General features: G+C 43.5%; 1 protein-coding gene across 1 annotated transcript in view; it reads left to right on the forward strand.

Moving 5' to 3' along the window:
* Positions 1–15,109, forward strand: part of LOC146188378 (uncharacterized) — a 94,805-nt gene that overhangs the window by 18,871 nt on the left and 60,825 nt on the right. Inside the window, exons 2-3 of the mRNA XM_084603099.1 lie at positions 3,361–3,528; positions 12,962–13,012. Of these exons, the coding sequence (XP_084459225.1) occupies positions 3,361–3,528; positions 12,962–13,012 (219 nt within the window). The remainder of the gene's footprint in view (positions 1–3,360; positions 3,529–12,961; positions 13,013–15,109) is intronic.

The following is a 15,109-nucleotide window of genomic DNA, read 5'->3' on the forward strand; positions in this document are numbered from 1 at the left end:
AGAAGCTTGGCAAGAAATCCTTGCCAAGCTGCCAACTTACCTATAATCGGAAGGTTTACGCTGGTAACAAGTGTTGCAACTCGAGCAATTGCAAAATGTTCCCATAAATGACATAGAATGAACTGTGAAGAGTCTGAAGAACATATTAATTCGACCTCGCATTAGATCACTGCCGAATGAATAAATAGAAAGCTAACTACAAAACGAGGACAGGAATAACCAAATCTTAGCTGCTGCGGAAAAGTAGACCAATCAGCTTACTGTCTGTTACGTATAAGGTATTTACTAAGGTAATCGCTAATAGAATCAGGACAACCTTAGACTTCAGTCAAGCAAAGGATCAAGCAGGGTTTCGGAAACGTTACTCTACTATCGATCATATCCATACCATCAATCAGGTGATAGAAAAATGCTCGGAATATAACCAGCCCTTATACATAGCATTCATTGATTACGAAAAAGCATTTGACTCAGTTGAAACCTCGGCGGTGATGCAGGCATTGCGAAATCAGGGGGTAGACGAGCCGTACGTGAAAGTGCTGGAAGATATATATAGTGGCTGCACAGCAACCATAGTTCTGCATAAAGAAAGTAACAAAATTCCCATAAAGAAAGATGTTAGGCAAGGAGACACAATCTCCCCAGTACTATTCACAGCTTGTTTAGAGGAACTATTCAGAGACTTGGAATGGGAGCAGTTAGGGATCAGGGTAGATGGAGAATACCTCAGTAATCTGCGATTTGCTGATGACATTGCCTTGCTAAGCAACTCGGGGGATGAACTGCAATTAATGATTGATGACCTAGACAGGAAAAGTAGAAAGGTAGGCTTGAAAATCAATATGCAAAAGACTAAGGTAATGTTCAACAGCCTCGGAAAGGAACAGCAGTTTACATTAGGTAGCGAAATACTGGAAGTAGTAGGCGAATATCCCTACTTAGGACAGGTAGTAACCGCAGATCCGGACCACGAAAAGGAAATAACAAGAAGAATACAATTGGGATGGAGCGCATTTGACAAGCACTCGCAGATTGTGACTAGCAGCTTACCGGTGTCACTCAAGAGGAAAGTATACAACAGTTGCATCTTGCCTGTACTCACCTATGGGGCTGAAACGTGCCGGCTAACCAAGAGAGTTCTACTTAAGTTGAGGACAACCCAGAGGGCTATGGAACGAAAAATGGTAGGGGTAACATTAAGAGATAGAAAGCGTGCAGAGTGGGTCAGAGAAATAACTCAAGTTACCGACATTCTAGTAGAAATTAAGAAGAAATGGACATGAGCAGGACATGTAGTGCGAAGAGAGGATAACCGATGGTCGCTGAGGGTAACAAACTGGATTCCAAGGGAAGGAAAGCGGAGCAGGGGCCGGCAGAAAGTTAGGTGGGTGGATGATATTAAGAAGTTCGCAGGGGTCAAGTGGATGCAGCTAGCACAGAACCGGGTTAAGTGGAGAAATATGGGAGAGGCCTTCGCCCTGCAGTGGGTATAATCAGGCTGATGATGATGATGATGATGAAAAGTAGACTTAACAACTGTGCGTTGCCGCGGTAGTGAAGCAGCTGAGGTGCCCTACTACTGTGCCGCTGTTCCCGGACTCTATCCCCACTGCCAGCGGTTGCATTTCGAGCAGGCAAAACGAAGAGACATTAGTGTGTTGTGCTATGTCACAGCATAGCAAAGATCCCCAGGTAGCCAAAATTACTCCGTAACCCACCACTACCGGCACCCTTTTCTCTCTTTCCGCTTTCAGTCACCTCACTCCCTTGCCTTAATGCGCTGGTCAGTTGTCCAAAGAAAAATTGCGACAGATACTGTGCTTTTCTTCTTTACTTACAAAGCGCAATATTAAGTATCAAATCTTGAGTGCGCAAAGATTATTTGATTTATCGTTCCTTGAACCTGCCACCCGTGAGGCATCCATTAAGTTGCAACTACATGCATAATGTATTTGCGTAAGATTTGCTAAGGCTATAAATGAGGAATTTAGCGATATGTAATCGACATAGTCAAAAATTCAGGTTCAGGACAAGATTAATAGTTAGTACACAACGTGTTTATCACATTGAGTGTTAAAACCGAACACGAGTTCTAGGAAGGTTGGCTTTTGGTTTTGTGAGGTTTAACGTCCCAAAGCGAGTCCGGCTATGAGAGACGCCGTAGTACAGGACTCTTGAAATATCGACCACCTGGGGTTCTTTAACGTGCACTGACATCGCACAGCACACGGCAGCCTTGCTTTTTCGCAGCAAATGAAAAGCGGCCTCCGAAGCAAGGATTCGATCCCGCATCATTGGGCACAGTAGTCGATCGAATGCCGTAATCACTGCGCAACTCCGGCGTTGAGTTGTAGAAAGGATACAGTGTCCGATAGTGTACATAATTTTTCAGTAGGCGTCCGCAGGACCGACACAAAAATAACTAATTACACGATAGCGTATTTAGCCTGAGCGCAAGCGAAACATATGTCAGTCCATAGCACCCAACGCACTTTTGTACTTTGCTTCATTTTATTGAATTACGTAGAACCTTCTCTACATAGTGACAAGGTACAGTGTTAAGAAATCGTACACATTGGAAGATATGCTACTGCTCGGCGTACAAATGATTTTTATTACCCTTTCAAGAACCTTATGGGTATTTTATGCCGTCTGATAAACTACGTGCCTTATGCTTCCGCTCAGTAATGATGACAGGAATTCGATGTCCTTCAGGCTCCTTGACACAGTGTCTTTACAAAGCACACGTTTAATAATTTGATATAAAAATGTTCTAGATTGTGCGAGAATGGATTATCAGAAATTTGTGAAATAGTTGGCGCGGACAGCAGAAAGAGTCGCGTCCTCATTTCTCTTTTTTGAAACCTATTATCATTTTTAACTGAAAACCTAACCAGCTAAAATTCATGCTTAGAAAAAAAAACAGATTTCACATCTTGAACGAACTCTAAATCTGTAGACAGTAAGAGCATCCTTTACGGTCCCTTGACTTCATCCAGTTTCTATTTAAGAAACGAAAACTGATTTATTTTTCCGACGACGCACTGCTGATAACGGAAAAGATTGGCATTTGGCTTGAAAGAACAGAAAAAAGCGCAATTCAGGCATACATTGCATGTAATGTCAACTGTCTCACAGGAATAATAACTAGTCATATTTCTTTTGAAAAATTATCTTGAGAATTACACCCCAGAGTTTTCCTGGTGATTTACGCTCAGAAATACCCTCTTCTATACACAAGCAACCTATGCGGCGAGTAACACCTTTTGCCCTTAAAAAACTTTTGTAGTATTAACGTTATTTGTAAATGAGAGTGAAGAGCATGCTGATGTAATGTCATCATCACTGTTTGTTTTTCAGCGTGTAAGCAAGGTACCAAAAGTTATTACTGCTGGTGGGGAGGCATCATTGAACCCATGTGTCCAGGAGTAAATATGTTGCTGTGCACCCAGTACACATTTCGATGTGCATGCGATACCGGCTATTCCCGACATAGAAATGGCTACTGTGTTTCGACGAAGGACTGTGGTATGTCGGTGTTTCTTTGGTTGCGAATTACAGCATGACAATAAGGTAGCAATTGAAATAATATCTCGCGCATCGTAATATCATTCGTGAAATATTCCAGTAGTTTAACTTGTTGTTCTTGGAAAGATTTTTTCGGCTGTGCATTGTTTGCTACTAGCTCATTCTCAGGCCCATTAAGAACTATGTTGGAACTTGATGCATGTTCGGACAAGAACGCGATTTAGGCCCCTTGATTATTTATTTTAAAGAAAATTTTATGCATGGGGTACCGATGTTTCGACATAGAGAAATCGCTAGTAGTGCAACATGCGGATTGGTTTTCTAAACAAATCGTACCTAGCGAGTTTTAAAGAGCAGTTTTACTTTTTCAGAAAGATTCAAGTTCAGAGCCCCTGTGCTTGCGCAGTTGAATTCTATAATCGATCAATTCTGCACTAAATAAAGTTTTGCAGAATTAATAATTTGAAAGATCTAAAGGCTTTTTTTAGCCAAAATAATTGTACAAAAAATCGCAAACTGCTCTAGGAGCGACGGGCTGCTAAAATGACACACAAAAAAAACTAAGCCCTACATTTTGGCCCTAAGCAGTCGGGTGGTTTGAGATAATCAGTTGCTCTCAATTGTGCGCATAATAGTTTTCGCTTAAGGCAAAATATTTATCTCTAAACTGTTAAGCTTTTTTCTCACCACCACATCAAACTCGTCCAAAATTAAAACACATAAAAATTGACAAGTTTTATTGCAAATAATAATTTATATTAAAATCCCCAATATTTCTCAGCACCCTCAAAATGTTGCATTAGTATGTTTAAAACTATAAAAAGAAATATCATACCATGCCCTCAAAAAAGATGTATTACAGCCTCACGTTTTGATACAATGCGCCTAAGTGTGGCCATGTTAGCAATTTCTCGGTATTATGCAGGTTTTGTTCTTTATTTCTGGTAAATTATGTGGCTTAGACGTGTAAGCGCTTTCTTCAGAGCCATTCAAAATCAGCAAAATTTTAAAAACATAAAAATAAACAAAACTTATTGCAAATAAAGAAACTATTTATTCGATTTTTAGTAAGTAGAGAACCAAACATCTGCCTTTCTTCATAAGGCTTAAATACAACTTGCTTCATTATAAACTTTAATACTTAAAGTATAAATTATAAATTTTAATACTTAATTATAAATACTAAAGCATGCGAATAGGCTATTTATTAATATTCTTCGGGCTTCCCCCTTATGCAAAAGCGTTGGAACTTTTTATCGTTTTCTGGTTGCAATTACAGTTCATCTCATTCAATATCCAAAGCTTTGTCAGCGCTTCTATTATGAAGTCGTTTCTCGCTTTTTGGCAGGGTTATTGATCGCTGGAAAGGATTAATTTCGCTGTTTTGTGTAATTTTAGGAGAAAAGCGAGTTACGTATTTCTACCCTCAATTTGTTTTCATTGTGAGTGCACAGGCATTCGAGTAAATTTTTAAATGCATTATTTTACTCTCGGTGAATACAGACATTGAAGCTCATTATCTCGGTGTGCAGTTGTGTGCTATCGTAAGCAAATCGGTTTGCAGTACACAGTTTCTGTGAAATTATAAGCTTTCTACGGCAGCAGCATTAATGAGCCGGGATAACGAGTTGTCGTGCCGAGGAAACATTGCAGCGCACAGAAAAATTGAGGTAACAGAGAACGGTCCCACCGTCCAGCTAGCCTGGAAAGTGTGAAGCGAAGCGTGATACTGGAGACCTCCCGCGTAAAACCTATGCATGCTCTTAACGTTCGTAGCTCACTATGGGGATTTTCTTGTTAAACGCAAAAGAAAAGCACAACACGGCTATTAAGAGATGAAAGAGGCTCCGAGTTGTATAGATAATTTGGGCCAAGAATACGACCTTTATTTTCGCCGGGAATTCTGCTGTGCCATCCTGTGCCGGCGATTCATGCGTTATCTCATGTTCTGCGCTGAAGCTGGAGTGTGATAAATCGGAGGGTGCTTTTGCAGGCATGAAGGTATTTCTCTTCCCTGTTGTTCATCAAGACTGTGAGCGTCATGACCCACATGAATCGCGCCAGCTTGGTTGGGGGGAAGCAAGAGCCGGAATATGTTGCACAATTCGTATGCCAGCGCGTTAGGGCCAATTACAGACTGCGAATAATTGTTTTCCCTCACCGAGTGACCCTTAGCCAACACCCCATTCTGCGAATTCGCCCTGATCGGCGTGTGCGGACTGCTCGTTTCACTTTTTCTTCTCGTGTCGTGTTCATAATCTCATATATTACTGCCTGTTGTGTTGTGCGTGATTTTATTGTTTTGAAAGGGGTTTTATCCAGTGACTAAACGGGGAATATAATTCTCCCTGAACTGAGCGGCTGGCGACGGAAACACAGCCTGTCTAGGCATAAAAGCGAGCTCGAGCAACTCGGCGGCACTTCGTCGCTCTTCTTTTCGTTTTCCTGAGATGCGGCCGGCATGGCTCACTACAATTATCACTAAGCAAAGAGAAGGAACAATGCCGACCTATGGCGAGGTAAAGAGAATCGGATATATGCAGTATTGAGGCAGCTGGTTACGTGGGCAGTGTTTCGACCCAAATGACACACGTCCGAAGAGGCAGCGAGCGGCACCGCGATGTATTTAATGAGAATGTTTGGTAGACTATATGATACAGTCCGTGCTCTTCGTCAGTGCTAAATTTGGGAGGCAATCGTAGTGAGGTGCCAGGAACCCACAGAAAAACTAGGGATTCTGTACAGAAAACTTGCGGTACCTGATCTTCTCTGGGCGATGCTTTTGGAGGCCTTGAAATTCCGATGTAAAAAACTGGGCCAACTAGGGACATTCCAAGCATGCTTGGCAATTTCAAAAAGGGGACTTCACTTGGAGGCATTGCGACTTTGAGGTAAATTGTGTCACTCGTGAACGATGTTTCACAGCTATAAAGCAGAAAGAAATAGCTAAAGCCAGTGGTCGACTGGCTGTTGTACACGTGAATGGCGGGAACTTACATCGTGAGCATCTCTCCGAGAGTATGATTGAAGCGCTAAGTCAACCCGTTGGTTTAAGATTGGTAGGCTGCGATGATTCGATGTAGGGTGCGACGTTCTTCGGTATAGTTCCAGCACAGTTGAATTAAATACCTAAAATAGCACTTAGATTTCTTCTTTAATAAAACGAAACATAGCGGTGCCTGGCTCACCCAGCTAGGATGGTATATCTATACTATGCTTTATGAAACTACCTTTTATTTCATTCCGGTAATTTGTAGTAAACTATTTAAAAGCTCTATATATAAACTTAACCAACATGCACACATAGCAACCAATTTGCACACTTTCGTTGGACAGTATTCATTACCAAAAAAATAAATGTAGGTTGAAATCGAAATATTTTGGATAGTGATCGTGTTCGTGGAGTAATTTGTAGGCTTACTGTTAAAACATATTTTAAATCATTAGGACGGCACTGCTGACAGTTGCTTTTTTACCTTTTAAAGAAAAGAAGTTCCTATCCTGTTTTTGCGTCTGAAGAAAGAACCTTTCTTGGCCATATATAATCGGACAAATATCCCTCTGATCCCCAGCCGAAGGCTCAAACCACTACGCCACACCGGGCTACTGTGAAACATGTCGCGTCTCCTTGTCTAGCCTGTCGCAGCCACGGGAACGTAGAACGCATCACTGTGCCGCTGTGATCTCCGCCAGATCATTGCTCCACTGCAGTCGCCGTGTTGCGGGAAATAGGATATGAGCCACTCCAGGAGCGCATGCTGTCTCAGAGTGGTGAGAAGTTATTGAAAACACACATCAGTCAAAGAACATCGGGTGATGGTCGAGCGCTATTTGATCAGTCATTTGTTGCTCAATTATAAAGCAGTCAGGTGTCAGCATCATATCTATAGTCCAACTTTTTAAATTTTGTGTCGCGATGCGCGCATTGATATTTCTACGGAGACATCGCGTAGTTTCTCAAGACCCTAAATTCGTACTTAATAAAGAAATCAATAGTATAAACACTGAAACCAGCGCTATGTATTTCCACAAACGCACTCCCTATACACTGATAATACACGAACTATCCCAATTCAGCGAATACCCGGGTGGCTTGGAAGCAGCAAGCATCGCTCGCATTTTGTGCTTCGATTGTGACAAAATGGTCGGAGCTGTTTACAATTTAAGCCCCACTTCACTCATCGCGAAGACCTGTTAGCTAAAAGTAATGAGAGAGTGTAATCCCCCTTGTTTTGTATATAATTGCATGTTCTTCGTGTTAATATAAATAATGTTGTAGCTTTTCATAAACGTAAATAACTTATGTAAGCACTGTACGCCCTTGTGCACACACTAGAAGAACAACAGTAATATTTGCAGTATACTGCGCAGCAGAAAATGCCTGCAAATTGAACTGTGCAAGGCGGAATGTTCGATATACCTAAACACACACACAGCCATGTGTGTATGTATATATATATATATATATATATATATATATATATATATATATATATATATATATATATATATATATATATAATACACATACATACATGTGTATCATATCTATAGTCCAACTTTTTAATATATATATAGATATATATATTGTTATGACGTTTATTTACACAGATGGTAGGATACGCTGGAGATTAGCACACCACAGCGGACAGACCCAGCTTCCTCGTCCTCTTCTCCTTATTCCGCCAAACCTCATCTTCCTTCAATAAGGACCGCGGGATGTGCGTGACACTGCCCCCTTCGCAGACGATGCCCGCCGGGCGAGTCAAGGTTCGTCACGTTGATAGAAGGGCTTCATGCGGGCCACGTGGACTACTTGAGTCTTCCAAGAACGACGTCCTTGGGTGGTCACGCGAGAGACTACAAAGTTTACTGCGCTGAGGCGTTCCAATACAACGAAAGGGCCAGTATAGTGGTGCAACAGTTTCTGGCACAAGCCGCGCTTACGCAACGGCGTCTAAAGCCACACCAAGTCACCAGGGACAAAATTAACATCTTGATTACGCTTGTCATAGCGTTGCTTGTAGCGTTGCTGGGAGGCTAGAGTGCGAAGTCTAGCGAGTCATCAGAAGCAGTTTCACAGTACCGCGTAAAATAGTCTACGCACACTATGACCGAGTGGTTTCCGTTGGAGGAACGGGGAAACGGTCCTAGAAGATCAATTCCAGCCTGTTCGAATGGGGTTCGTGGTGGCGTTATAGGCTGAAGATGACCCGGCTGTGAGCAGGTTGGGTGCTTGAAACGCTGGCACTGGAGGCAGCTGGCCACATAACGTTGAGTAGTTTGACGCATCTTCGGCCAATAAAAACGTTCCTTAGTCCAGTGCAATGTTCTTGTGAAACCCAAGTGTCCAGCTGTGGCATCGTCGTGCATTACCCGAAGAACCTGACACCTAAGACTTCTAGGAACTACCAGAAGAAGCCGCGCTCCTACTGACGAGTAGTTCTTCCTGTATAGTACACCGTCACGAATGCAGAATGAGGTCATAGGGTTCCGGGAACTTGCTGCCTCAAAAAGCGGCGCCAACTCGTCGTTCCGCTGCGCAATCTTGAATTCACCAACATCAGGGAAACTTGTAGAGATAGTAGCTATATATTCATCCAAGACCTCATTGTCGCAATCAGTAGTTTCAAGTGGCAACCGTGACAAGCAGTCAGCATCACCGTGCTTACGACCACTCTTAAAAGACACAGTAAAATTGAATTCTTGAAGGGCAAAGCCCACCGCGAAAGGCGTCCACAGGGGTCACGAAGGTTTACAAGCCAACATAAGGAATGACGGTCTGTCACAATTTTAAATGCACATCCATAAAGATATGACCTAAACCTTCGCACACCGAATACAACAGCTGAGCATTCCCTGTGTAATTACGCTCAGCCTTGCTCAAAGAACGGCTTGCATACGCAACGACATGTTCATCGCCATTGTGGGGCTGTATGAGCACAGCACCAATTCCAACTTCGCTGGCGTCAGTGTGAAGCACTGTTGGAGCTGATGGACAGAAGTGGCGTAGTACTGGCCTTGATGTCAAAATAAACTTTGACTGACGAAAGGCGGAGTCACAATCGGCAGTCCACTTGAAGGGCACATCTTTTTGCAGAAGGCACGTAAGGGGATATGCTAGATCAGCAAACTTCGGAACAAAACGCCGAAAATAGGGTCAACGCCCCAAAAAACTCCTGAGCTGTTTTAACGATTTCGGCGGTTTAAAACAAGTGACAGCTTCAATCTTTTTCGGATCAGGCCTGATTCCATCCTTGTCTATGAGATGTCCAAGTACCACAGTCTGGCGTTCTCCAAAACGACATTTCTTGGAATTGAGTACCAGACCAGCTTTCTCACTACACTCCAAGACAATCTCTAGTCGACTGTTGTGTTCATGAAAAGTTGTCCCGAATATCACTCCATCGTCCAAATAACACATACAAATGTGCCACTTCAGCCCGCGCAAAACTGTATCCATGAATCTTTCGAACGTGGCTGGAGCATTACATAATCCAAACGGCATCACATTAAATTCATACAGCCCGTCTGGGGTGAAGAATGCCATCTTTTCTTTATCTTCCGGGTGCATGGGGATCTGCCAATAGCCTGATCGCAGGTCAACTGAGGAAAAATAGGAGGCGGAATGTAAGGAATCATGGCGTCATCAATACGTAGCAGGGGATACACGTCCTTCTTGGTAACAGTATTCCGACATCGATAATGAACACAAAATCGCCATGTGCCATTTTTCTTTTTGACTGGAATCACAGGGGCAGCCCATGGATTAGAGATTCCTGAATTATGCCCTTATGCAGCATGTGACGAACTTGTTCTTCGATTGTTTGGCACTCTGATGGGGATACACGATAAGGCTTCTGGCGGATTGGATCAGCAGTTCCTGTATTGATTCGGTGCTGAGTTTGGGAAATGGGAATCCGTGGTGGCGAGTCCCGAGAGAAATCGAAAGCAGCAGTATGTTTCGCCAGAACTTCCAATAAACTGTGACGATCACTTGTTGGGCGGGATTTGTTAATCATGGCAAGAAATTTTGTCTCATCTTCTTCTGAGCATGCGGTATGCTGGGAATTGTCTGTGCTGAGCACGGCCACTGATTTAAAAGTGTCTTCGTCAAAGTTGGCAAGTTTTAGACCACGTGGTAATACAACAGGTTCTTTAGAGCAGTTAGTCGTCCACAAAGAAGAATGGCCATTCATGACTGAGATGATGCAGCGGGGAATCAGAACACTTTTCTTCGCGCAGTTGAGGGTGAGTGGTTCAACCACAGCGTCGAACGCATCACTGGCACAGCTGGAACTAACAACTCGTATAAACTCTGCTGACAATGCAGGAATGACTATGTTTTCCGAAACCGAAAGCGTGCTAGGATGGGTCCGCGAATTTTCACGCAAAGCAGATTCAATTCGAGGGCTCACAGAAATGTCTCCATTGCGAAAGTCGAGAGTGGCCCATTTTGCTCCAGAAAATCGAGTCCAAGATTTACGTCATGCGTTGATCGAGTAAGTACTGCGAATTCAGTTCGGAATGTGTGGCCGGCGATAACAACATTCACAGAACAGACTCCAAGTGGGTTAAGCGATTCGCCACCAACACCACTAATGTTGTCGTACTATCCCAAGCAAACATAATTTTACGACCAAGGCAGTTTTTAAAAGCGAGACTTATAATAGAAATAGTTGCACCTGTGTCCAACAACGCCATAGCACGTACACCGTCCACAAACACTTCAATTCGGTTCTTTAACATCGAAACGGGCAGAGGTATGGGTAAGCTAGAATCATTTGCGACCTCACCTCCATCGGCCGCACTCACTAGTTTCCCGGAGGTGGCGACCGTCGTCAGGGAGAAGGGGAGGGTGGTAGGTGCCGAGATGGTGGTGTGAGGCTACGGTCAGAGGCAATTCGTTTCCATTCAACGCCATTGCGCGTTCTTGTCGGCTAGTTGTTGCTCTGTACTCATTCCGGCCAGGTGTTCTTCTATATGAATCATCATTGTTAGCAGGAAGCCTTGTACGGGAGTTCACCCACTGTCGGCGATACTGCTGGTACGGACGACGGTTGCGGCAAAAGCGGGAAATGTGGCCGATCATTCCACAGGCATAACACACTGGCGGCTCACGTTCATTCGATGAATAATGCTCGTCGTCGCTTGTATTAAACGTTTCATGCTCTGGATGTGGTCGACGAGGAGGACGAGAGTGCTCGCTGTTGTAGGCGTTAATGGTGAGAGGCTGGATGTTCGGGCAATGAGCAGCAGAGCATCGGGTGTCCGAAGGAGACGTAACAGAGGGATCATAACAGGCATTGTCTGACGAAGAGGTGCCACTGTAGACGGGTCTGACGTGGCCCCCAATATCTTGATGCCTCCGAAGCTCTTCGCGGACGATCTGGCGAATTGTATCTGCCAGGCTTGTCGTTTCAGACACATCCACACTAGCGACAGTTGTCACATTAGGCAGCCGACCAAACTTCGGAATGATACAGCGTCGCTTCAAAGATTCAAACGTGCGGCAATGTCGTGTTACATTAGCGGTGGTATTCAAATCGTCCTTGCAGATAAGAAAGTTGTGCACGTCTCGCGCTATTCCTTTCAGGAGATGACCCACTCTGTCTTCCTCAGTCATCCGAACTTCAACTATTCTGCACAGCTTGAGGACTTCTATGTAAGTTGTGCAGGTCTCCCCCGGTACTTGCGCTCGTTGAGCCAGAATCTGTTCGCCGCTTTTTTTTTCGAGCATCGGCATCACCAAATCCCGCTCTCATTTCTTCCATGAAGCAATCCCAGGTGGTAAGATATGCTTCATGATTGTCAAAACATGTCAGCGCAGTTTCTTCAAGAAAAAATACCGCATTCGCCAACTTGGTAGTCGCATCCCAGCGGTTGTATTTGCTCACCCGATTGTAGAGGGTGAGCCAGTCATCCACGTCTTCCCCGGCCTTGCCATAGAAGGGCCGGGGTTCCCGATAAGGCTGTGCGGTGGTCGGATGAGCTGCTGGCGTGGGCTGCATTGAACATCTGCTTGCGCCATCTCCGTCCAAAGGGGGGGTAGCCCAGCAAATCGTCTGCTCCGGCGAAGTAGGAGAGGTTCCGTGGTGATCTGTACCCCGCACCTCCACCCCACTTGTTACGACGTTTATTTACACAGATGGTAGGATACGCTAGAGATTAGCACACCACAGCGGACAGACCCAGCTTCCTCGTCCTCTTCTGCTTATTCCACCAAACCTCATCTTCCTTCAATAAGGACCGCAGGAAGTGCGTGACACTATATATATATATATATATATATATATATATATATATATATATATATATATATATATATATATATATATATATATATATGTAGTGCGCATTTTACTGCCGATATTTTTACTATTCTTCTAGTGCGCATTGCTTTTCAGAAATGTTGATGACGCGTTCTTTTCAGAACCAAGCGATCCTCCTGAACGGAACATCGGTACCACAGCAGCTGATAATAGTAAGTTTTTACACCTTTTTGCGCTTCGATATGCCCGCTATTAGTCTAGATTCACAATAAAGAGGGATGATTTTTTTGTCATTCGCGCAACTGCCACTGGTGATAGAACGGTCATATCACATTTTCGATAAATCGTATTGTCAAGCTTGAAAAAAAATACTTTTTGACTTGGGGTAATCTTTTCTTGGAGTTAGCCAATACATATGCCGTGCCAAAATCCAGCGCTCACATCGAAATTCATAGTTTTGCTATAGCTATATCAAATTGGCACTTCGCAAGAAAATACACGAAAAAGGAATCTGCTGTGTCTGAACAATTTCTTTTTCTGCTTAGAGTGGGTCACTGCCTGCGCCTACAGCTTGATGCGCATTCAATTTGATAATAGGGAGATTTTCAAACTGGCTTAGAGCGATGTGCGTAATACATTGAACGACAGTAAGCTCATAGTGCTGCACTGAAAATGAGAAAGAAGGCCGCCCCTATACGCGGATCGGGTATTTTTAGTCTCAACGTATTTATTTATTGCGGGCCTTCCAGCCTCACTATTCAACTCCGCCTGGTGCCAACTATCTCGAAGCACGGCTGTCGTAGCAAGAAATATTCCTAAAATATTTCATTAGAATCTCGATACTGTAGCAGATGCCATGGTTGCACGTATGCAGCAATCACCGATCGGACTTAAGACGGGTCTGCTTAAACCCTGGTGGCTGTGTTGGCCCAGCGCTTTTGTAGCCTGCTGCAGATCCCCGCTCGGCGCTCGTTTTCAGCGCATACGAGAGGTGGATGCCAGGGTGGTCCCCAGTGCGAATCTTGTGCCTTGCTATTACTTTTTCGACCTGCTCTCCAAAAGAGAGCGTACGAAAGACTGCTGCAGTAGCAACTAAGATACCGCCAATATACAGTGTATTAGGGTCAAATGAACACACAGTCTACACATTGAATGTAGGAAAGGAATAAACATAAAATTCAAGAGTGAATTTGGCTACCGAGCATATGCTACAGGTTTGGTACCTGCTTTTCTTCCACAATTCCCACTGAAATGAAATCCTTCCTTCGGCTGCCTAATATCAGCGTATAACGAAGTCCACAGGTGAACGGGAAAAGATGGTTGAGCCGTCCTTTCATTATGAAAGCTCCAGTAAAAACGCTAACCCTCGTGCGATGCTCAAGGAACACTGCATAATGCACATTATGTACAGATCTATGTGTTGATGACTAAACTGTTTAGTCTGGCTGGAAGTAGGATAGCTTCAGGAATATGAAAGTCTGATATTATCGTCCACACTAGGGCACTTATCACATACAGAAGATGAAAATGTTTTATTATTGCATAAAATAAAATCACCGTAGCTTGTTACATCAGTATTGAAACAAAGGTAACCTCTCACGAGGCATCCACATAACCTTTATATTATTATTATATTCCCTAACGAAAACCCCAACCCTAAAAATTCACACAAAATATACCTTCAGTTAATCGAGCAAAACTGATAAAAATGGTAAAAGTGTACCCATGTGCCCAAGTAAGTGTAAGCCATATTTTTGTCGCCACACGTTTGAACGTAGCAATTCAAGAGTTGCGTGATTTAACATCTTGAAATTTATGTTCTCAGCAGCCCTTAGCGAAAAAGCCTAAAACTGACGACGCTAACAATGCAGCTGTTGCTCTACAGGAGCTTGCGTTATGCACGCTCCACTTTCAAAACTATTACACCTTGGAGGTAGAACAGCGACCCATTACCCTTTACTAATTATTGAATACATTTGTGGACTCCGGGCACGTGTGCAATTTCACTGAAGCATTCCTTCACTCAGTGGAGCTCAAAAGGAACAGTGAGAAAATCACCAAAAAAATTATAGGTTCGAAATGTAAGCGGCATATAATTTTATCAGAATATAAAAGAAATCACTATTTACATCATAGTCTGCATTTCTTCGCAATTATCTGCGCAGAAGTATTTTCCAGGCATCGTTGTGGTTCTTTACCGGCAGCAGCCCACTCATATCCGCAAGGCACCTAATCTCTAACCCCCAGGGAAATTTTGGTGGTTACGTTCTACGCAGGCCTATTGTACTGTGGTGACAGTACAGTGCAGT

This window comes from Amblyomma maculatum, chromosome 5, assembly GCF_055883805.1.
Source record: "Amblyomma maculatum isolate TAMU_Amacu chromosome 5, ASM5588380v1, whole genome shotgun sequence".
NCBI lineage: Eukaryota > Metazoa > Arthropoda > Arachnida > Ixodida > Ixodidae > Amblyomma > Amblyomma maculatum.